The sequence below is a fragment of the Pituophis catenifer genome, unplaced genomic scaffold (assembly GCF_029215685.1).
Source record: "Pituophis catenifer annectens isolate HBS135680 unplaced genomic scaffold, rPitCat1.0.hap2 SCAF_3, whole genome shotgun sequence".
In the NCBI taxonomy this organism is placed as follows: Eukaryota; Metazoa; Chordata; class Lepidosauria; order Squamata; family Colubridae; genus Pituophis; species Pituophis catenifer.
The window spans coordinates 28,647,962-28,673,344 of NW_027256883.1; the positions used below are offsets into that span (position 1 = coordinate 28,647,962).

The 25,383-nt window shown below is 44.4% G+C and overlaps 1 protein-coding gene across 2 annotated transcripts; it reads right to left on the reverse strand.

Moving 5' to 3' along the window:
- Positions 1–832: 832 nt before the first annotated feature.
- On the reverse strand, positions 833–22,456 carry PDP1 (pyruvate dehydrogenase phosphatase catalytic subunit 1). 2 transcript variants are annotated; one of them, XM_070940451.1, is made up of 3 exons: positions 22,337–22,356; positions 19,955–19,989; positions 833–4,707 (listed from the first exon to the last, which is right to left on the reverse strand). In XM_070940451.1, exons 2-3 carry the CDS (start codon positions 19,983–19,985, stop codon positions 3,053–3,055), a joined length of 1,686 nt encoding a protein of 561 aa, XP_070796552.1. In that variant the 5' UTR covers positions 19,986–19,989; positions 22,337–22,356; the 3' UTR covers positions 833–3,052. The 2 variants fall into 2 exon arrangements, with proteins under 2 accessions (XP_070796552.1, XP_070796553.1); XM_070940452.1 differs by lacking the exon at positions 19,955–19,989 and having other exon boundaries at positions 22,337–22,456.
- Positions 22,457–25,383: the final 2,927 nt, after the last annotated feature.

Genomic DNA, 25,383 nt, shown 5'->3' on the forward strand with positions numbered 1-25,383 from the left:
AGCAGAAAAAAAATTACAACAAACAGGTATATGCAGTATTTTTCTTGCATGTTGGTCAAGGCATTTTAATTCAGGTCCTACTTCAGTAGAGTAAAAAGACATAAATATATATTGGTTATAAGCCTTTGCTTGAAACAGAATGCATTTTTCTTTTAGAGCGGTCAAGAAGCAACAATAGCAAGGCTGTCTAAGATCTTAAGATTTACACATTCTTCTCCTTTGTCTTACATGTTTATTTTCTCAAAAACTTTGCCTGTTCTGTAAAGTTACTCTGTACTAGAGCGGATGCCAAAGTCTAATAGATTAAGAAAACAATGAATTTGGAACAAGAGTATGGTTGATTTTAAGTAGTTTTTTTTCCCCAAATTTCAATAGGAACCAATTTTTTTAAAAAAAGATACCAATAATGCAAAGGACAATAAATGAGATTAACTCACATCATTGAAAGGCTAATACTCATTGGTTGGAAACTAAAGGGATTTAAATAGTCCAGCACTCTAAAGTTATAATGGATCAGATAAATGCATATGCTAAAACAGAGAAAAACTGGAGAACGCTGTAGAAGGCTATAGTCAACTTTAAGCAAGAATATTTCTAATTAGCTGGAAGCTAATACAAAAATCAAATTTGTGAAGTAGAATACATTCAAATATTGTGATCCATTCAGTCTGATGCTACTCATTTGTTCCAGTTGTGACCTGGAAAGGCAGTTTCATTGCAAACTTTTTCATGTAGAACAGTGATTTTACCATTAAAAACATAGTCCAACAATCAAATCTGAAATCTAAATTCAGGAAAATAAAGGCAAAACAACTTTTCAAAGACTCTAATGCATGTTTCCAATAATTGTTTTTATTGAAATTTACCAAAAAGTTATTTGTTCTTGGACTATATCGTGTGGTGTTGAAAAAGCTATTTCCCCTCCCCTTTCAATGCAAACATATTCTGAGAAATTAAGGTTAATTCTTATGTTCATATCTGTATGTACAAGACCACGAACTCTTCCCAAAATGCTGAATATATAGGGCCAGGACTTAATACCGTTATAACTAGAACCAAACCACAAAGATACATTTACATGTATTACAGATGTCACAAATATCTAAGAAAATGAATAATGAATAATGTAACATAAAATATGGTTTTAACAATTCTACTCCCTTTATAAAGGTGACAACTTAAACTGCTCAGTTTTGTCATTAATGCAATAAATAACAAAATTAGATGAGAAATATAAATGAAAGCTATAACAATTACTTCTTTGGACGCAGAAAGAGAAGACTACTCTCCTTTTAAGGCTGCACATAGGAATTTTCCATCAAGTTAAATTTATAAAGAATATCCATTTAGGAAAGGGATGCAATTACATATTCTATGTCTTTGCATTTCAATACTTGCAATCTTTTAGACATATATGACTCTTAGTGTACACTAAGGAGCTAAGAGAACTTTAGTGCTACAAAACCTAAGTGCTGGAAACATTCATACACATAGTACTAGTTTACTAAGGACAGAGTTAGCTCGTTGTTCTGTTTTCTTTTTATATATCTATCTGTGAAGAACACTGATATATTCTAAAATGTGTCAGCTTAAACAATCACATATGTGATAGAAAGTCAAATGCAGTTCAAGTGGAATACATACAAGATATTTAAACAGAGAAGCACAGATGTTAATGTTCTTTTGCTAATGCCTCAAATGTAGATATGAACTTGAGGAAAATATTAAGCAACAATTCATATAGTTATACTGTCTTTTTATGAAGTGATAAAAACTAGTTCAATATTATAAGGCAAGTGACATTTGTGAAGCCTTGAGTCTGACATTAAATTAAAAACATTCAAGTTGTAATTGCTAAGAAAACTTTTTAAATTTACCTGCCATTTCCAAATATACCATCATATGGCATATAGTTCAGAGATCAGTCATGCAACATTAGGAAGAGATCTGGGATGTAAGCAAGTTTACTGTCACCAGTAATAAATTTGAAAAGAGTTGAAGTTGCACTGCCAGTGGATATAGCATGCAGACTTTTCTCTGCCAGTATTTCTATTTACAATTTTTATTACATGGTTTTCTTCAAGCCACCGTGGCAATCAAACAATACAGGTACATTTTTTGCTTTCTAATACTTTACACATCCAGAAGACCAAACTTTAATTCAGACTATAAACATGTGACTGCACAAATTTACTATGTCACTACCGTTTGTCTAAGTACAACACTAAACCCAAGATGAACAGAAATAGATTTGATATGAGTCTGACTGAAAGTCAAGATTCACAAAAGTAAATCTTCGGTTTATAACATAAGCCAAAGAGGTGTGTGGGTGGGGTTTTTTTGCACTTTTCCATTTAGTTATATAACCTTCTAATAATTTATTGCCCTTTGAACTGTGCAAAATATATTAGCTTTTGATGCAAAATGGTCTTCAATTTCTAATACTTCTGGATAGGCTTAGGATATTTATGGCTTAAACTTGGACTTTTAACATCAATATTACAGGCATGTGTTTCAACAGATATAGCACTACCCAAGATAAGATAGTTACCGTAGATATGATTTCAAGACATGTACTGACTGTTAAAAAATACATTCCCTTCCTTTCCTGAAGGAAAGACACAACAGCTACTTCGTAGGTATAAAAGTCAACAGCCCTATTCAAGTTCAGTTTTAGAACCAAATTATCATCCAAAGTTTTCTAAAGCAACTTAGATACCTACCTACATTGGAATTTACATGTGATAAATACAATATTTTTGCCCTGAAGGACATTGCTCTGATGCATATGAAGATTTAGTTCTACCAAATAATCCCAAATTACAAGCCATTGTTCAACCAAATAGACTACTTAGTGCAAAGTTGGTTTTGTTCTCCTGGTAGTTTAAATCAGATAAGTAACATTTTGACCATTGTCCAAGGTTTTTGCAAATTATATTTGCTCCAGTTATAATTCCAATGACCTGATGATAATCAAGTGTTTTACTGTGATGCACTCAATACCGGTCATTTTTTTCATTTTGTTCTGTGAAATTTACTTTGTCACTTCAATTCAGAATTCTTCATTTTGACATGCACCAACAACATGGGAATTGAACTGTACTACTATAATTGTGATATCATCCCTGTACATCCGAGCCAACTCTTCTGGAAGACTGAGCATCTTGGAGAGCCGTTCATGATCCACAGTGCCAAATTCATTATTTCCTACAGCATGGCGTATCAAATGAGTAGCAGCATTCTGATCTTCAAAGGCCGAAGATACACGGGCTCTCCTTTCAGTAAGAAGCCCATGCATCTGTCCCAAAGTTACCTTGTAACCACCAACGGCTATTGGCTCCTGAAGATGAACACCTGTAAGATACTCACCTACAATTCTAACTACATCCTGCCTGTGCATTGTTTCCCACAAACCATCTGTTGCCAGTATCAGGAATTTGTCCTGCGGTCTCAACTTGTGGTGTATCACTTCAGGCTCAGCTGTGAGATATGGCGGAGTGTGATAGTTTGGTGGAATGAACTTTGTATATTCATTATCATTGAGTTGATCGGGGCCAGATTCTACTACTCTCTTCTGAAGGTCAATGCTCCACTTAAATTTGACATCACCAAAAGCTCGGAAAGGCATAAGTAAACCCAACAGCCGATCTTGCTTGACAACACTCTTTTCTTCGGACTTTGGATGTTCCATCTTAAGTCGTTCAATTTCACTTTCATTGTGTGAATTATGATCATGAGACAAAGCAACAGCAGTCCAAGAGCCATCCTCTTCTTGGACACCAAGCATGGCTCTACTATCACCAGTATTGGCAACATGCAAATCAACACCATCTACATGAGCCACACAAGCAGTTGCACCAGAAAAAGCTACACGCAATACTAAATAGTTAAGAAAAGAATTTGGATCTCCAACTTGTGCTTCCAAAGAAATGTCATTGTCAAGCCTCTTAAATGCATTAATTAAAGCTTCTTTGACATCTGTTGTTTCTCCAGTGTTAAGATCTATGAGTTCTTGCCAGTAAGTTCGCAAGCTGTTGAAGTATAATTTGGAGGCTTCTTTACTGAAATAGTCATTAGGGTGTTTATGCCACTGTAAAATGGGCAACAGGGCTCTACCACTTTCAACAGCATTTTCTATTTCAAGTAGAGTTTCGTGGGGCAACAAAGAAACAGCTATATAATAAAACAATCTCTCACTGACAGCTTGGGCACATGCACATCCTGCGTGGCCATCGAATACACCCAGAAGCATGCCTCTTGTCTGTAAACAAGTCGCCGCACTTCTTCGATCCTCTATGGGAGCATTGGCTGGCAGCTGGTTGCTGTCAAAGCCAAGAACAGAACTTACATTTTTGCCATCAAACTCTGGCACTTTGAAACTATATTCATTTGCCTTGAGGATGCTGTTGACTTGTGGAGGAGTGAGGTAAAATCGCTGTGGTGTGGAGACATAGTTTCTTGCATGAATAAACTGACTGAAGTTTTCCTTTGGTCTGCAAAGTGTTGCAAGCTTCTTCTGAGGAACATACCTCAAGTGCTTGTGAGTTACGGGAGGGGACAAGCAACATAGATGCTTGTGGTGACAGTAACATGCAGTACTGTATATCCTGCCAATCTCACAGTTGCGAATTAATGGGAGTAGTAGCTGAGCTGGTGCTGGCATGGCATCAGAGAACAATGGCAGTCTGGAGCTTTTGACTGGAATTGCTGGAAAAAAACATAAGACAACATAAACTTAGGATGACCCTTTCATAATATATATATATATATGCACCATATACTCACTTTTATTTAAATACCTCTTTAATGTGTACAGCTTTGCTGATTCAACAAATACATGCTGGAAGCAAGAATATTTTAAAGTATCAATCTAAGATTAAATATCTCAATTCACCCTATTATACTAGTAGAGAATGACAAACAGCATTATTTAATTTAATCAAAATTTCAAGTTGGGAGAACAAAAGTCATCTCAAAAATTGAAGGACCAAAACAACCCAAACTGAAATCCTGTCCTTGAAAAGACTCTCAGCTTCTACATGTAATAAGGATTTGGATTGCCATATGAAGGAAATTGTCACATTTGTTGTTTGGGTTAATTATTGTAATCTATTTTCTCCGAAATGATTTCCCTCTAATTTCACAGAATAACAGAGTTGGAAGGGACTTGGAGGTCATCTAGTCTATACCTGTCTCGGTCTGGTTGCCGTCTATGGACTCGCTGGCACTGAAATCCAGCTCATATTCATCAGAGCCCTTCCCCCCGGCTGTGGAGGGGGACCGTAAATTGTGTTGGGAGCTTATGGGAGCCGGTTCATTTCTTCCATCCCATCGGTAGAGGGGACTGTCCATCATACCAGCCACCGTGAGAGGGTGGTTTTTTGTGCCCCTCGAGCGGTGTCGGTATGGTATCATCTGCATTTCTCCAGCAGAGGGGATTGACCATCAGACCAACCACCGTGAGAGGGTGGTTGCGGACTATTAGACCAGCCACTGTGAGAGGGTGGCTATGGACTTTAACCCCTGCTGAACTGATATTGCAAAGGTTCACTACTTCCATCTCACTAGTAGAGGGGACTGACCATCAGACCAATCACCGTGAGAGGGTGGTTGGATTGTATCCCCCTTGAACTGTGTCGACTTGGCAAGAGATCCTTTCCACTGTGGTGAGGGGACAGTGGACTTTGGACCTCGGATTCTGGATGCCCCCACTTTATTTGCTCCCTTTTGGACCTCTTATTTTCCATCTGACCCTTGGGACATGGGCACTTATCCTCTGTATACGGCAAGATGTATACGGCAGCTGACCTTCTTGTTCTGCGAGACTCCCCCCTCTCGCAGGATTGGCCCTCCACTCTATCGAGGGCCTACCTCGATGACGGATTTTGGAATCCCGAGAGGTGGCATGCGGCGAAGAGGGGGTTGAGGGGTTTTTTAAAATTGTCATTTGCCAATCTTTTAAGGGGTTTTGGGAGGGGGGAGGGTTGTTTGGCAAAGGATAGGGAGGGTGATTTGTTGGGGAGGGGACCAGGCCCGGCACAGGGTCGCGCTAGGGGAGGTGCGGAGCGGGGATCGGAGGGGGTTGGTGCTGGTAGGGAGGAGGGCGATGTCATCAGGACCGTAGGTGGGAGGGGCAGGTATGGTGGGAGCAGGGGGCCATATCATGTTGTGGGGGCACGTATCCGCTGTCTTCAAGCGGTGACATGCTCCGGCCCCCAGTGCTCTTCTCGTTCCCTGGGTTGTCCGGAGTCTCAGAGCCTGGGTCTTAGGCTGATGCTGTGCAATGCCAGGTCCGTGTCTAATAAAGCCCCCCTCATCTGTGAGCTGGTTCAGGAGGGGGGAGCGGACCTGGCGGGTATTACTGAGACCTGGTTGGGCCTGGAGGGGGGGGTCCCCCTCGTAGAATTGTGCCCACCGGGTTTCCGCGCATTCCATCAGCCAAGGGCCCAGGGTAGGGGTGGGGGGGGTGGCGGTTATTGTAAAGGAAGGTCTTGATCCTAGGGAGGCCACTGTACCTCAGATAGCCGGTTGTGAGTCTCTCCTTGTGAAGTGGGGCCATGGGAGGCAGATGGGCCTGCTGGTTACGTACCTGGCTCCTTGCTGCGTGGCAGCGGCCCTGCCCGAGCTCCTCAATGTTATAGCCGGGGTGGTGGTTGATACCCCCAGGCTTTTAGTCATGGGGGATTTCAACCTGCCGTCCATCGGTGAAGCATCTGAGGCGGCTCGGGAGTTCATGGCTTCCATGACGGCCATGGACCTGACCCAGTTAATTCAGGGCCCCACTCACATAGGAGGAAACACGCTGGACTTGGTTTTCGTCTCTGGTCAGTGGTTGAATGGCTTAGATATAGGGGATATAGTTATTGAACCCTTGTCATGGTCAGACCATTCTCTCCTTAGACTTGACTTCCTGACCGCTATGCCCCACCGCAGGGAGGCGGAACCAATTAGGTGGTTCCGCCCCAGGCGCCTGATGGATCCTGATAGGTTCCGAATGGAGCTTGGGCCATTTCCTGAGACTCTGGCACGCGACTCGACTGAGGACCTGGTGACCGCCTGGGATAGGGCGGCCGCTGGTGCTTTAGATCGGGTCGTGCCTTTGCGGCCTCTGACCCGGCGCCGAATCTGCCCAGCTCCTTGGTTCTCCGAGGAGCTGAGGGGGATGAAACGCCGGAAAAGATGCCTAGAGAGTAGTTGGAGGGCCAGTCGCTCCGAATCTGACCGTACACTAGTGAGGTCTTATATCAAGACCTACTTAGTGGCGATAAAGGCGGCGAAGTGTAATTACTTTTCCGCTCTTATCGCGTCGGCAGAAAATCGCCCAGCTGCCTTGTTTAGGGTGACTCGCTCCCTTCTCCATCTGGGAGCGCGGGAAGACCCCTTGCAAGGTCGTGCTGAGGATTTTGCGCATTATCTGCACGATAAAGTCGCTCAGATTCGGGAAGGCTTGGACTCCGACTGGGTAGGTACGGGCGGGTTGTCCGAGGTCTGTCTTGAGACGGTTATCTGGGATGAGTTTGACCCTGTGACTCCCGAGGACGTGGACAGGATGCTGGGGAGGTTGAACGCAACCACATGTTTATTGGACCCGTGTCCCTCCTGGTTGGTGCTGGCTACCCGGGAGGTTACACGAGGCTGGCTCCAGAGGATTATAAACGCTTCCTTGAGTGAGGGGTTCTTGCCTCCCGCCTTGAAAGAGGCGGTGGTGAGGCCCCTCCTCAAGAAGCCCTCTCTGGACCCAGCTGTTTTAGCAAACTATCGTCCAGTTTCCAACCTTCGCTTTCTGGCGAAGGTTGTTGAGAGTGTGGTTGCGCGACAGCTCCCCCAGTACCTGGAGGAAACCGTCTATCTAGATCCGTTCCAGTCCGGCTTCAGGCCCGGGTACAGCACGGAAACGGCATTGGTCGCGTTGGTTGATGATCTCTGGAGGGCTCGGGACAGAGGTTGCTCCTCTGTTCTGGTCCTATTAGACCTCTCAGCGGCTTTTGATACCATCGACCATGGTATCATGCTGCGCCGGTTGGAGGGGTTGGGAGTGGGAGGCACTGTTTTACGGTGGTTCTCCTCCTATCTCTCCGACAGGTCGCAGTCTGTGTTGGCTGGAGGGCAGAGGTCGACCTCAAGGCACTTGGTTTGTGGGGTGCCACAAGGGTCGGTCCTCTCGCCTCTCCTGTTCAACATTTATGTGAAGCCGCTGGGCGAGATCATCCGTGGTTTTGGGGTGCAGTGCCATCTGTACGCTGATGACACCCAGCTGTACATCTCCACCCCAGACCACCCCAACGATGCCCTTGAAGTGATGTCCCGGTGCCTGGAGGCGGTGCGGGTCTGGATGGGGCGGAACAGGCTCCGACTCAATCCCTCCAAGACTGAGTGGCTGTGGCTGCCGGCGTCCCGATATAGTCAGCTGGTGCCATCGCTGACTATTGGGGGCGAGACATTGGCCCCCACGGAGAGGGTGCGTAACTTGGGTGTCCTCCTGGACGCACGGCTGTCCTTAGAAGAGCATTTGACGGCCGTGGCCAGGGGGGCTTTCTATCAGGTCCGCCTGATACGCCAGTTGCGCCCCTTTCTGGATCGGGACTCCCTATGCACGGTCACTCATGCCCTCGTTACTTCCCGCCTTGACTACTGTAATGCTCTCTACATGGGGCTCCCCTTGAGGAGCACTCGGAGGCTCCAACTGGTGCAGAATGCGGCCGCGCGGGTACTTATGGGGGCGGCATGGCGCTCCCACGTGACACCTCTCCTGCGCGAGCTGCATTGGCTTCCGGTGGTCTTCCGAGTGCGCTTCAAGGTGTTGGTTCTCATCTTCAAAGCGCTCCATGGCTTAGGACCCAGTTATTTACGAGACCACCTTCTGCCTCCGATAACCTCCCACCGGCCAACACGCTCCCACAGAGAGGGTCTCCTCAGGGTGCCGTCTGTCAGGCAATGTCGGCTGGCGACCCCCCGGGGAAGAGCCTTCTCTGTGGGGGCACCCGCCCTCTGGAATGAGCTGCCCCCAGGGATACGACTAATCCCGGATCTCCGGACCTTCCGCCGGGCCCTGAAGACGTTTTTATTTCAGCAAGCCGGGCTGGGTTAAAAAATTTTTAATTGGTGAATTTTATGGGTAATGGGGTTTTAAATTGGAGAAGCCTAAGATAATTTAATTCTGTTTTAATGTATTTTAATATTTGTATTGTGTGTTTTTAATTTTGGCTGTTCACCGCCCCGAGTCCTTCGGGAGAGGGGGCGGTATAAAAATTTAATAAATAAATAAATAAATAAATAAATATATCGCTTCATAGTGCTTTACAGCCCTCTCTAAGTGGTTTACAGAGTCAGCATATTGCCCCCAACAATCTGGGTCCTCATTTTACCAACCTCAAAAGGATGGAAGGCTGAGTCAACCTTGAGCCTGGGGAGATTTGATCTGCCAAATTGCTGGCAGCCAGTGATCAGCAGAAGTAGCCTGTAGTACTGCACTCTAACCATTGCGCCACGGCGCCTCAGTAATTAGTTTCCACCCATTGCTTCTTGTTCTGCCTTCAGGTGCTTTGGACAATAGGCTGACCCACTCTTCTTTCTTACAGTCCATTAGATACTGGAACACTACTATCATGTCACCCCTACTCCTTCTTTTCATTAAACTAAACATATCCAATTCCTGCAACTGTTCTTCATATGTTTTAATCTCCAGTCCCCTAACCATCTTTGCTGCTCTTCTCTTCACTCTTTCTAGAGTCTCAACTTATATCATGGTGACCAAAATTTAAAGGGACCAGGCTTATATCATCTTTGTTATTATCCACCAGTAATTCTGGCTCCAAGTTCACCATTTACAATTGACCAAAGATATTTATTGTGTATAATAGCAATCATGTACAGTAGACTACAGTCTGGAACTACATAACGTCCGACAGATTGTTTTAAACAATTAGTCATTCAAACAAATTACAAAAATAATTAGTTTCCATTTTGTAGGTAGTTATTTTCAGCAACTATTTACTGTTACACAGTTCGTGGTCTATGACAACAGCAACTTCAGAATTAATATGTAATATAATATTATTGTATGTTAGAACATCTAGCCCAAACTTTCTTGTTTATTAGTGTGTTGTAACATGCTCAGGAGCTAAGCGCAGGCATGAGAGAATCATGCTGTACCGCGTATGCGAGAAACTAGATAAAGGTTGCAACAACTCATAGGTAACTGTAACAAATTACTAGCAGCTAGGATTGTAGATCTTCTCAAATTTGGGCATTGCTTCTCTGTATTACTTGCACTTACGTATGCATTACATGAGACATGCTGTGATTTATTATTGGCTTAAGCTAACAAACCCCTCCTGCCTTTGTTTGTGTACAATAAAAGAGGCTCCCGGAGTCAGATCTGGGCTCTCTCATCCCGAGAAAACTCGTGTCCGTGTCTTTTCTCAATATTGACCTCATGGGCGGCCCGCGGAAAACTCACATCTGGTGACCCCGACGTGATTGATATCTGTGTCGCCCACCCATCTCACCCCCGGCTGGGAATAGCCTCGCACCCAGGGACGGCCGTCGGTGAACGGAGCACCCTCCCACATCGTGAGTATGGGATCGGGCTTCTCGAAGGACCAGGCAATTCATCTCAATGAACTTCGAGATATCTGCAAATTATCTAGTGCAATCAGTCAGGCGGCGGGCAAGCCGCTTCCCATTCCCCCGAAAAAACATCTAATTAGTGTACTAAAATATCTTCAACAACACTGTCCGGCTTACCCGGAAAAGGGGTCCTTAAAAGTCTCCTTATGGATAAAATTGGGCATTTATTTCCATGAGGAACCCCGAGCCCCCCCGGAAGTTCTGACAACATGGCGCTTAATTGTTAAGTGCCTCCAAATTCACGAAGAAGGAATGGCATCGGCCTTAGGGAACGTTAAATCCTCGGTTCCCCCCCCGCCCCATTTGCCACCGCCGCCCTATGTAGGGACGGCAGGGGGAAGCGAGATGAAAAATCCAGCGCCAACCGCTCCCACGGAACCTTCTTTTGAAAAACCTCCCAATCCGTGGCGCAGTGCATTGAATGAAGCCCTGGAAATGGCAAAACAAGAAGGAGACATGGAATTGGCTCAACATTGTCTCCCGGTGGAATACCAACCTAATCAGAATAATCCACAAGGACCGCCAGTGCCGGTTTACACCCCCATTCCTTTCAGAACAATCAAAGAGTTGAAAAGCTCTGCCTGCCTCTATGGCATCCAGTCTCCCTATACAAAGGGATTAGTCAAAACCTTGCTAGCAGGGAATCCGATGGTTTTGGCAGACTGGAGATTGTTGATGGGAATGATTCTGAAGCCCTCCCAATATGCAATTTGGAACTCAGAGTACCTAAAAGAAGCCAACAGAGCCATAGCAAGGGGCTTGCCTCAAAATGTTACTGCAGGGCACCTGTTGGCGGGTCCTGGATTTGATACTGGCCCGTTGCAAGCCACTGCGCCCCGCGAGTCCTTGGATTTGGTTGGCAATGCCGCTGTGGCTGCCTTGGATAAGGTGGATGATCCCACGGACGGCCCTACAAAATCCTTTGCTAAAATCATGCAGGGACCAAACGAGCCTTATCCGGAGTTCATTGACAGGCTGCAAAAGGCTTTGATCAGGCAAATTGACAATATAGAGGCTCGAACTGAATTGGTATTGAAATTGGCTTTAGAAAATGCAAACTGCGATTGCCAGAGGGTCCTTCAACCCGTTGCTGCCAACCCCAATGCGACGCTGGCTGATTTCATCAAAGCCTGTCGTGTTGTGGGAACACGGGCATTCGAAATGGAGACCCTTGCTGTTGCATTACAAATGAATGGAAAAAACGGGAATTGTTACAACTGCGGGAAGCCGGGCCACTTCCGCAATCAGTGCCGAATGCTGCGTCAGCCGCAAAGCCCATCCCCTAGAGGGGCGGGGCCAAGGCGTGACGAGGGGACTAAGCCCAGAACCATCTGTCCTCGTTGCAAGAAAGGCTATCACTGGGCAAACCAATGTCGCTCCAACCCTATTCAAAATTCGGACCAGGGAAACTAAATTCGGGGCCGCCAGCTAGCCCCACACCCAAGGCTGAGCCTCCTCCAACTCGATTTTCTCTTCGAGCCTCAGAGACCATTCATGCCAGTTTGCCTGGGAATAATTACTTTCTGCCTTTGCGCCCTGATTCCCCCCTGCCACAACTGCCTCTTTTGGTTTTTCCCGAACGAGATTTAGTTACTCAAGGCATTTTGGCATCCCCTTTTCTAACCGACTCTGCTGATCTCTCTTCTGTTGGACTGATCTTCACTACTAACTCTCCTGTTTTCATCTCCGCTGGCCAGCTGGCTGCTCAAGCTATTCCTATTACCCCGGCTATGCAATCTTTTCCGTCTGATCTTCCATCTGATCTCCTTGCTATTGAACAGCCCGTACAAGCGGCAAAACCTCTGGCAACGTTTCTTTTAAATGGTCGACCTTTTACAGGACTGCTGGATACTGGCGCCGACGTTACTGTCATTCGCTCCGACGAGTGGCCGGCGGATTGGGAAACCGAATCCTCCCCCTCAGTCAGGGGGGTCGGTGGCTCTCAGTCTGCCCGCGTCAGCCGCCAATGGCTTGCTGCTTCCTCCCCTCACACCTCCTCTATGGTCTATATTAAACCTGTTGTTCTTCCTCTCCATGTCAACCTATGGGGACGAGACCTCATGTCTCGGTTGACTACAAAACTCACCATAGAATGACTTTGCCCACACCTCTGCGTCTAATTCTTACCTCCCCTTCACCTGTTTGGGTTGATCAATGGCCTATGCCCCAAACCAAAGCTGATGCCTTAAAGCAACTGGTACACGAACAGCTAGAAAAAGGGCATTTGGAACCTTCTGTCAGCCCATATAACACACCCATTTTTGTATTAAAAAAGAAATCAGGCAAATGGCGCCTCCTACAGGATTTGCGTAATATCAACAAGATTATACAGCCCATGGGGCCTTTGCAATGTGGCCTGCCTAATCCGAACCTGATACCCAAAGACTTTGACTTAATGGTGATTGATCTCAAGGATTGCTTTTTCTCTATTCCACTGCACCCAAAGGACCGGCAACTATTTGCATTCACCATACTTGAACACAACAATTCAGCACCAAACGCTAGATATCAATGGACAGTACTGCCTCAAGGCATGCTTAACAGTCCCACTATGTGTCAATATTATGTGCATCAGATCCTGTTGCCATTCAGGCAAAAACACCCTCAATTTTTGGTATACCACTACATGGATGACATTTTGATTGCCGCTCCTGGCCCAATGGGTACAGTGTCTAAGGAATTCCCATCACTCTTAGCTATTCTGCAGAAAGGGGGTTTGATGGTTGCTCCTGAGAAGGTACAGCTATTCCCACCCTTCTCTTACCTTGGTCACAAACTGTCTCTTGCTAGATCTACCCCCAGCCTGCCTACTTTATTTCTCCCACAAACAACTACATTGGTACAGTTACAACAGTACCTGGGCTCAGTCAATTGGGCCCGTCCATATATGGGACTGACCACCAGTCAACTGACACCCTTATTCACAGCATTAGGTGGGGGGAAACATCCTGCGGACAAAATTACATTGAACAAGGAACAGCTTGATGCTTTACAAATGGTGCAACAAGCTATGAGCAGGATATGGGTAGATCGGTGTGTGACCAACGTACCGTTAGAATTGGTCATTCTTAACACCCCCTCATTACCCACTGGAGCCTTGATTCAGAAGGTACCCAACAAAGTTTTGATCCTAGAATGGATTCATTTGGCACACACACCTAGAAACACAATAGTTCAAAAAATTGAGCAAATCGCACAATTGACTATTAAAGGACGTATGCGCTCCAAAGCCATGGTGGGCCAGGAGCCTTCCTTCCTCCATGTCCCAATGCCTCTCCATGCTTGGGAACAATGTATGACCACCTCAGAATCCCTCCAGTGGGCCACTAATGATTGGTATGGTACTGTATCATGCCATCCCCCAAATGATTTTCGTTTTAAATTGCTCACACAACTTCCTATATCCTTTTCTTCCCCTTGCTCTTCTTCACCTCTTCCTTCTGCCCCAACAGTGTTTGCTGACGGGGGAAAAACTCACGGTGCTTGTGTCTGGCTACAGGATGGCTCTTGGATCACCAGAACAACAGGGCCCCAGACCAGTGCACAAAGATCTGAACTTGCTGCCACTATTCTTGCTTTTAACCAATTTGCTGACATGCCTTTCAACTTAATCCTGGACAGTCTTTATGTTACGCAGATCGTAAGGACTATCCATGAAGCATATATTTCTCCGACCACTGATCCTGCACTGCTGGCCCTTTTTCTGGCACTACAGCAGCTTATTACTAACCGCACCCATTTCTTCTTTGTTGCTCACATACGTAGCCATCAACCTTTCCCTGGGCCCCTTACCCAGGGAAATGAGGTGGCTGATGCCGCAGCCTCGGCTGCTAATCTCTTCCCACTACTTAAAACCCTCACCCCTTGGGAAAGCCATGCATATTTCCATCAGAACAAAAAGGCCCTGATGAAACAATTCGGAATCACCGCTGCTGAAGCCGCTGCCATCCTCCAGCAATGTCCTACATGTAGCAAACAAGCTCATGGGCTCCCCCTTGGTGTCAACCCGAGAGGAATAGGAGCCTGTGAGATTTGGCAAATGGACGTCACAAGGTACGACTCCTTTAAACCATGGAACTACCTGCATGTGACCATTGATACCTATTCTGGATTTATCATGGCAACCCCACAAAGGGGAGAGACAGTAAAACATGTCATTAATCACTGCCTGCGCACCTTTGCCGTCCTTGGCTGCCCTAAAGAATTAAAAACTGACAATGGGCCAGCATACATAAGCACAGTTTTTGCCTCATTTCTTAACAAATGGGGAGTGACGCACAAATTTGGAATCCCCTATAACAGTCAGGGGCAGGCAGTGATAGAAAGGGCTAATCAGACCTTGAAAAATGCCCTAGAGCGCCACACGGCTGGAGAAGGCAACCTTAATCCTCCAAATTTACCAGCCATTCAAAATTTTCTAAACCTCTGCCTTCATACCTTGAACTTTTTAAACATCGCCGGAACACCACCGACTACGGCAGCGGAACGTCACTTCACCACCCCATCGTCTGATCCGGTCCGTCCTCTTGTTTACTTTCGCCAGCTGCCTGACCCTACCTGGAGAGGACCTGCACAACTTCTTGCCTGGGGACGTGGCTACGCTGCAGTGCAACACAATGATCGGACCTATTGGATCCCCGGGAGAAACGTCCGTCCCTATCATTGCAACCCACCAGAACCCGATAGAGCCACCGCCACCCTACCCACCCCCGCCACAGTGGCTTGACCTTTGTCGAACTACCGCGAGAACTATGCGAAAACCGATAACCCTCCCGCAATGCACCCAGCTGACCGCTTTCGCTGTACTTGCCCTCGTCATCTTTATCCTTATTTTACTTCTGGGCCACTGCAACGCTTCATTGATTCAGACCACCCCGATCCGAGCCGTTTATCACGCCAACACCACTGCCGTTATTCGCTGTCAATACTTTGGCTCCCCTCGACACTATCATTTGTGGATCCAGCATGGCGAGCCTCTACAACCCTCCAGCCGTATCCGCATGACTGCCCCTCGACAAGGAACTTACATCCTGCGCATAAACCAATTACGGCCAACTGATGCTGGACTGTACTTTTGTGATGTTACAGAAACTGCCACCTCCACTCATTCCAGTAAGGCTACTCTCCTCAATGTCCTTCCCCACAGCCCTACTCATTCCACACATGCCCATCGACAGCGCCGAAATGCACATCAAAATCAGAATTGTAGCCATTGCATTACTCAAGTCAACCAAGGGACAACCACCGTCCACACCATGGTTTATTCTAATATAAAGCCTGACGGGTGCGGGACCAGCAAATCTACGTGCTTTCTGAACGGAACAGAATACCAGGTTTGCAAGAAAGGCAACAAGAGCACTTGCCACAGCCCGAAAATTGCCACCCGATACAACATCTCTGTTTGGGTAGGTTTGGGCATTGTTTCTGGAAATGCTGGGGCTGCCAACCTGAAGTACCAAAACCATACAACACTCACCAAAGCGGACACCTGGGAGCTGGAATTCGACGTATGTGATGCAATGGACAAAATTGCCTCCACTTCATGCGGCTCCCAAGCATGGCGTAACACCTATATACACAATCATAAATATCTGTGTACCCGAAATCAACCCCAGCCGGTGGGCCGCCCCTTTCTGCGACCCTGTATAACCTGGGGCGACCCCCTAAAAACTGGTTGGAGAGGAGTATGTGACTACACTGGAGGTGGTTATAAAGGCTGCTACAACCCCCTCAACACGGCCAAAAGGACTATTGACCTTCTTGCACGGGTGACTGGCTCTAATAGAATTCGCCTTCAATTCGCGAAAGACCATCCAAAAATGGAAGCCTATGGCCTTGGAATTGATGGCACTGGCAAGGATCCAGTAACCTATATAACCGCAAAGATTGAGACTCTAGAGGAGGCCAGACGAATACAATGGTCAGTCTATGACACACTTGAGACCTTGCGAGAGGAAGCCACACCTATAGTATCTACTACTGCTCGAAATCTCTTTCTGGAATTCGCTTCAAAAATTGCCCAAACCCTAGGCGTGAAAAATTGCTTCGTGTGTGGGGGCACCAACATGGGAGAGCAATGGCCGTGGGAAGTCCTTGAGGCCGACCCTGCGCTGATTAACAACATGACTGCAGCCGGAAACCTTACAATGCGACCACACCCCACCTCCACTACATGGACATTGACTACTAACATCATTGGCACTAACTGTTTCTATCAAAACGGCTACCACCCCGTCGGCACTCTCCTCTGTAAAGGACAATGGGATAATCACATGTGGACTTCTGCTTCCAACTTCACAGAACCCACAAAACTTAATTCCACCTTCTTCTCCTACTTACTAAAGCCCAATAAACACTGGACAGCTCCTGAAGGCATGTATTGGGTCTGTGGCAACCTCGCCTATGAATATTTACCACCGAACTGGAGCGGGTCTTGCGTTCTGGGATGGATCAAACCATCGTTTTTTCTCCTCCCACTCATTGAAAAACAAACACTGGGAATTCCGCTCTACGATGACTGGCGGAAAAAGAGAGCGCTTGACAATGGGTTTGGTGGCGTTTCTGTGGGCAACTGGAAAGATGACGACTGGCCGCCCGAACGAGTCATTGCATATTACGACCCCGCCACATGGGCTGAGGACGGGTCTTACGGCTACCGAACCCCGATCTACATGCTGAACAGAATTATTCGCTTACAAGCCGTTTTGGAGTTAGCAGGCCGACGCATAGATGCAGCTCTTAACACCATCGCGACCGCTCAAGACAAATTGCGCACTGCTGTGTATCAGAATCGCTTAGCCCTTGATTACCTTTTAGCAAAAGAAGGGGGAGTATGTGGAAAGTTTAACCTGACAAACTGTTGTTTACAAATAGATGAGACAGGGAAAGTTGTAGCGGACCTTACCGCTGAGTTAAGAAAGCTTGTGCATGTACCCGTACAAAAGTGGACGGGAATACTTGATGAAGGGGGTTTTTTGGGAGGAATATTCCGCAATTGGAAGCAAGCAGTGTTCATGATTGGTGTCATTCTTTTAGGCCTCCTCATGCTCCCATGCCTAATCCCCGTAATCCGGAGTATTATCCAATCCACGGTAGAGAGTGTGGTCCAAACTAGAGAAAAACATATTAACATAGCCCAAACAGATACTGACGACATACTACAGCAAAAGGCATTGCTATCTGCCCTCTCTGATGAGGAAGATGATCGTGTTTAAAAAATTAAAACAAAAAGTAGGAGATGTTGTAACATGCTCAGGAGCTAAGCGCAGGCATGAGAGAATCATGCTGTACCGCGTATGCGAGAAACTAGATAAAGGTTGCAACAACTCATAGGTAACTGTAACAAATTACTAGCAGCTAGGATTGTAGATCTTCTCAAATTTGGGCATTGCTTCTCTGTATTACTTGCACTTACGTATGCATTACATGAGACATGCTGTGATTTATTATCAATTCCCACACATGCTCCATAGCACCCAAAGACATTGCGACAGTTCAGTGTATTAAGTAGTAAAATATCCTACAGTGCCTGTGAAATTATTGTAATATTGTAATTATTGTCAGTTTGGGAGCCACAGATATAATCCACACTTTCAACTAACAGCTTTTCAAGTGGAACTGTAGCATACTCTTTTAAGTAGTATTACTTTAAAATAATTTTCTTACTCTAAAATCTTTTCTGTTCCATAGATCTACAGAAATATTTTAGTTATTTCACAAGGTTTGGTAGGATATTACTATCAAATTTGTGTTTTTCAGTCATATAGAATTTTAAAAAAAGTCAAACTGTCTTAATCTAATAGTATAATACTGACTTAATCTAATAGTCAGTATTAATTTTTTGCTTCTGTATTCCTATATTTTGGTTGCACATAGTTTGCTCAGTGTTTTGTTTACGTGTCAGTCTTTCTCAAATGTCAGATACTTTTTGCTACCTTAACTCTTAATAACCATGAAAGGAACACACAAGGTGGATCCATTGTTCCTATTTTATTTTGTTTCCCTTACAATCATACCCTTTTGTGGGACTTTTACAATGCCACTAGTAATATGCTACTCTGGAGAGCCTTTTGGGGGTGAAGCAGAGATAGCTTATTTCATTGCACAATTTAAATATGTATATGATTTTAAATTCTGGAAATGTCTACTTTTATCTTCGTCTTTCATCTATTAAGTCAGACTGTTCTAGAAACTGCCAACAAGGGACCAAGTTCAGTTCATTTCCTCAGTTTTACCACCAGAGCTGTGGTGGCACAGTGGTTAGAACGCAGTATTGCAGGTTAGCTCTGCCTTGATCCTCACTGGCTCAAGGTTGACTGAGCCTTCCAAGGTCGGTAAGAGGATCCAGATTGTTGGGGGCAATATGCTGACTCTTTAAACCATTTAGAGAGGGCTGTGAAGCACTATATAAATCGAAGTGCTATTGCTATTTACTTGTTTACTGTCAGCTCTCCAGACCACTTTATCAATTTTAAACAGCTGATGACTTGTGTCTATCAATAAAACAATTTGAAAGCCTGATATATGTAGAGTTACTTGTCATGGTTACCTTGACCAATATTTTACTTCCCAGGTAGGACTCAGCACTGTATTAGATAGATCATACCAGGAGTGTGGTACAAGGTGGAAAACAGCGGGGGGGGGGGGGAGTAGCAGGGGGAAAATACGTCAGTGACATGCCCAATCTATGCCAGTAACTGAAGCAAGTTAAATTAATCCTGAGGGCATTCAAAAAACCATCAACGAAGGTATTAACAATATAATTTATCTTTATATTATAGAAACTTGCGAAGCTTGTCAGCAGTACATTTACACAAATGAGTACATTCATTCATCCCATTTCAACACAAGTATAATGACTGGCTACACACATCCTAAGGATATTTTAAAAACCATAATCAGTTGAAGAAACAGTAATGGCTAGATCCACATATAATGTGAAATCATAAAGCATATTTCACAAAGCACCATACTGAGTTCATGTATTTAAGCCCAAATTAAACAAGCTACATTGTTCAAAGTGCTGTGTGAAATCTGTTTTTACTGTACAGTGATGTTTGCAACATTGAAATCCAAGGTAAGTTTATTTGTAAGATTATACACTAAGAAAATACCAATTTTAAGCTTAAAGAAGCATTTACAAAGATAATACTTACAGCACCTTTTTCAAACTTGGTATTCTCCAGAAATGTTAAGACTACAATTCCAAGAATTCACAGCCAGAAGTCGTCTATAGTAATACTTTATTTAATACACTCCCTCATAAACCTATTACCCACCCTCAAAATTTTATTACTCAGATAATAGGAGCACAAAAAATACCTACCAATTCTCCTGGGCCCAGGACACACACACATTCTCCTGTCACAACAAGAAGCCGCCAACATCCACAAAGCAGAAGCCCAGGAATAGCAAGGAACAGGAGAGATTATTAAAGGAGGAAGAAGAAGTCTCCAACATTGAAGGGGGACAGGAAAAAGAAAGACAGAAAGACAAGCAGTTTGTTTGTAGTCACAAACATTAAGAAGCAACTTGCAGCATAGCCAACGCTACCTAAACTTTCTACAGCCGAACACAGAGCAGAACTCAATCACACTTGCTATGCAACATAACATCCAGTTCACACAAGACTCATCTGCTATCAGCCAGCTCTGAAGAGCAACAGGCATATACATTGTTTTGAAACGAGGCTGGAGGAATATTTTTATCTGCTATGCACCAGCTTCAATTATTTGAAGCACCTATCAAAAGGTATATAGTTGCTCTGAACAGAGCAATATAGAGTTTTTACTTTAGTATTTTTAACAAAGCTCAGGATTTTTCCAGCTTCACTGATCTAACAGAGATTAGTAAACAGACATACAGGACATATTCTGACCAGACTGACATTTAAATCAAAACCAAATGTCCATATTAAACAAGTATGAGCAGTACTGAAAATAACCAGTATACCTTCCTGAGTACATATGAACATCACAGAAAGGAGGAGGCTTCTTAGATGAAGAACAGTTTATCACTACCACTTCAACAATTTTGGTGTTTTTAAAAATGCCTTCTTACATAACCCAATTTTTCTTATTTGAATATTGGGGTCATCAAGACATGGATTTATAGTCAATCCAGTTACAAGACATATATTCTATTCTCCAAGTTCTACAAAGTTCTTGCAAATTCATGAGATAGAAGGGGGTCAATCACAAACCTGGCAAGAGCACATCAGCTGTTTAGCCGCAAAAGATAGTTTATTCCTAGTATGAGGGCATTCTCACAGGGGATTAACTATATCTTTCCCAGAATGCTGTCAATCCTGTTAATTATTCTCCATATTGCAACTAATGTAAAGAAAAAAGGGCTGCACAAGTAAGTTCTTCTGGATACAAGACAGGAAGAAATAAACTAATTAGTTTATGTAATGATCTGCCAATCAGATTAAAAGCTTTAATTATAGTAGAGGTGTCCCCAGGGAGAAGGGCAGCATTTTTAAAGTATCATAAAAACCTCAAACAAAATGCTGTCTTAAAGTTTTCTTTTACATTCAAGAAAAAAAGCAACATATGCTTCCTAACTTCAATATTATTAATCATATAGAGGTATACAGCACAGCTCCAGCAGATGGAAATAGCTGGCTGCCTATATTTGAGTATGAAATCTTAGAAAAGAATTGAGTGGGATTAGTACTGGGAGAAGTGAGCTGTAGAGAATACCACAGGCTATGAAGAGATGAGAAACGAGCAAAAAATTATATAGACCGCAATATTGCTGTCTATATGTGTGTATGTGTATGTATGTATGTATGTATGTATGTGTGTATACACACACACACACACACACACACACGCTACCCGTGTTTTCCCCAAAATAAGACATCCCCTGATAATAAACCCTATCAGGCTTTTTCAGTGCATGGCAATAAGGTCAATGCTTATTTCAGGGTTCAAAAAAATATAAGACAGGGTCTTATTTTCGGGAAAACACGGTATACACTTATATACCGTATATGTTGCCTATACATTGCAAGAAAACTACATTAAGATGTAGAAAACTACATTAAGTAGTTTTCTCAACTTGGAGACTTTTCGATATATGCTTATATATTACACATGTGTGTATTAATAGAGCCACTGCTCAGAAGTAACACTTAAATATGGCCCATTTTGCTCTACAGGGCCTGCAGACAGGCTGGAGCTTTCCTCTCCTCCTCTTTACTCAGGAAACCATCTGGATGTGGTCCATGAAACCACCAAAACCCCAAGATTATTTCCCCCTCCCCCCCCCCCACCCAGAGATGCAGCATAGCGAACCAAGGCTTTTCTGAAGGTAAAAACAGTGGCGGATCCCGAAATGTCACCTTCAAGTCGGACCGCGGATGCCTGTTTTGCATGCCTGACTACATAACAACAATGCCGGGGCTTTTTCAGGGGCTGCCTTGGAGACGCCTGAATTCGGGTCTGTTGCTCAAACTACGCCCGCGTCCTCCTCCTCCTCCTCCTCCTCCTCCTGTGCGAGGCATCCCCGGTCTCCTCTTGGGCCTTTTCCGCCTGTACCCAATATGGGAGGCAGCTGCACGGCGGCAGCAGCAGCAGCATCACTACCTCCTCCGCCTCAGGCCGGGGAAAAAACGGGAGCCGGGAGATGGCAGCGGCCGCTACCCAGGACCACTCGCGGGTGCTCCAGCCCCAGAGCCGGCTCTAAACCGAGAGATACTGACCTGGCCCGAGTTGGGGAAGAGGGAAGGTGACGGTACCCGGTGAGGGCAGCGGGGTTAAAAGGAGAGCGAAGCGGCCGCTGTCCCGCCCTTCCGCGGCAGCCGTAGACGGGGCGACTCGGCCTCTCCCCCTCCCACCCAGAAGCCCGAGTGGCCAGCGGCGGGCGCGCGCCTGCCTCAGCTTCCAGCTGCAGCCGCGCAGCGGACGGGAGGGTGGGGTGGGAGGGAAGGAGGGAACGAGACGGGTTTCAAGGCTCGTGGGCGGTTTTTGTGACGCTGCCCAGATTATATAGCCTTCGCTCGGCCGTCTTCACGCTCATTGGCTAAAGGCAGGGATGGGCGTGGGGGGGGGGAGAAAGAGAGGGCAGGTCACGTGACTCACACGCTCGCTTATCCCAAGCTCCCATGCTTTTTTTTTTTTTTCTCCCACTTCTTTCTTCCCTTTCTTCCGTTTTTTAATGCCGGGGCTTGGCGGAGGGATCTCGAAGCTTATGTCCGCGTCCGCCGATCGCCTTGCTTGCCTAGTGGCTTTCGGAAGCAGGATGCACGAATTGCCGCTGAGGACTTCTTTTCTTTCTCTTTTGATGATCTGAAAAAGGCGGGAGCCGGCAAAAAAAAAGAAAGAAAAAAAGAAGGCGGGTTCGGCCGACGTTGTGGTTGGCTCGGATCTCCCAGAAGGTCCGCCTTCGTACAGCTTTGCGGCCTATCAGACCGCTTTGCTGAGAAGAGGCGTGGCCCGTGCTTCTGGGGTGGGGACGCGGGAGGTGCAGGGGAAGGCCGTATTCTCTGGTAAAGCAGGTGGGAGCAATTTTTAGACTTCTTCTCAATACTCCCTCTTTGCTAAAGTTGTAACTAAGTTCACCCGACGATAAGGATAGCGATCCTTTGCTTTGGATAAGAAACTCAGTGTGTCCGCATATGTGTTTCCACAAGGGCTTGTATAATTAACCCCATGGGGGTTCTGTGTTTGCACAAGAGACCGAATGGAAAACGAACCAAACTTATGTTTGCACGGCAGGCTGAAAAACGTAGTTGACTGGTTTATGGTTTGGTAAGTGGGTCTTAACGTAAACCCTAATATTTCGATGTAGCCTTTTGCAGGTATGAACGGACACACAGCTCATCTATTTACAAAGACTCCCCTAACATTTTAGGGAGGGGAAAGGATGTGGGGAAGAAATGGGATGAATGAAGAACCTGCAGTAGAATAAATAGGGTGAAATGCACTGAATTAATCTAACAGCATTTCTGCAGTTCGGATCCACGTTATATAATCAGAATTTGAGAGAAGATGGCTTGCTGGAGACCCGAGCAGCAGCATTCAAAAATATGCTCCTCTCACTTTTATACTGTATATGGTGACCATATTTTCTTGGGAAAAATGAAGGACAATCCTGAAAAAGGCAAATCTGAAAAAGGTTCATAAAATAAAACGTTTCAACTGTTTATGAAGATGGTCTGAAGTTGTCTGAAGGTTGAATCATTGCAACTGGACTAGTATTTTGTCAGTTTGAGAGCTGCAGAGTCGCATAACTAGCTCTCAAATTAACAAAAAAAAAAAAAACTAGTCCAGCTGCAGTGATTCAACCTTCAGATAACTTTACCTGGATGATTGAGAATTTTCATTGACATCTTTCTGTTTATAACTGCTTTACTAAAGAAAAATCAATAGCAACCCTCCCCTGGCAAAATGCACATTAAAATTAAACAAATTACAAATTTATTTTTAAAAGAAACCAATTTCTGTATTTTTCACATGAATATGAAAGTGCATTAAGTCATAACATTTGTACAGTAAAAGTTTAACTCAATAGGACAGATGTATGTTTTTGAAAAGTCTTAACAGGCAGCTTATTGAAATAAAGGATTATCTTTATATTAAAGAATGTATGGTCACTGTACTTATCTATAGCATTTTCCTGATATGCTTGATACTGTACAAAAATACAGAAGAAAATAAAATCTTTATTCTTGGGTTAAAAGGGCTGTAAATTTCATTAAGCTCTAGGAGATTTAATGGATATATCATTAGATTTTAACAACTGAAGTGATTTATCATTGCCTTCTAGGATTGTTTTTTGACTTTCCAGTTTAGACTCCAGTCCTGGGATCCAGTCACTAACCAGATTTCATTTTCATTTCATTTTATTGGATTTATATACCGCCCTACTCCCGAAGGACTCAGGGTGGTGAACAGCCAAAAAATAAAACACACAAACTACAAAATTTAAAAGACAATATAAAAACCCATTAGATAATTTGGCCCAAAACAAATTAAAACACCCCTAATGTTATAAAACAAATTTACAATTTACAATTTAAAAGGGAAGTTAGGCCAGGCCAGCTTGCTGAAATAAAAAGATCCTGAGGGCACGGCAGATCTGACTCTGTTGCCCAAGGTTTTCTAGGATTACTGACTGCATAACAGAACAAATATAACATTTATTTGACACAGCAGTAGTTAGATACTCATACAGTAAAGTTGCGCCTAAGATTCAGCATAAGACTCTTGCATATAAGATTAGGTTAAATACAGCATGCGGCTGTTCTGCTCAACAGGGCCATTAGAAACACCTAGCTAGTTCGAGCCGTTACATATTTCATACTTTTTTCAGAAAGGGTTGAGTTACTTATAAAGTAATAAAGTTAGGATAAAAAGCATATATATATTTCAAAAAGCATAGTTTTCATTTAATCTTCAGCAGCTTGCAGACAAGTAGAGGTTGGAATCAGTCAATTAGTGTAGAGGTTGTCCTAGATCTACCGTAACTCAGATACAAATCTCTCTGTTTTGGAGGAAATGTCTATTCCATGCACTGAAGAACAATGACTAAGCTCTGAATTAATTTGAGGAACAAGTGCCCCAATATCAGAATTATGGATATCATTGGAAAAAGTCTAGATTGTTAGTTTTAGGAACTTGATAAGGTAAAACTATGCTGCTTTTTAAAAATGGAAATATTAGGCACTTGGTTCTCAGATCATTAAATGCCTGCTTTTTCCCCATAATTCCTTGTCATCCTTAAACTTCCTTTTATTTTTTTGGTTTG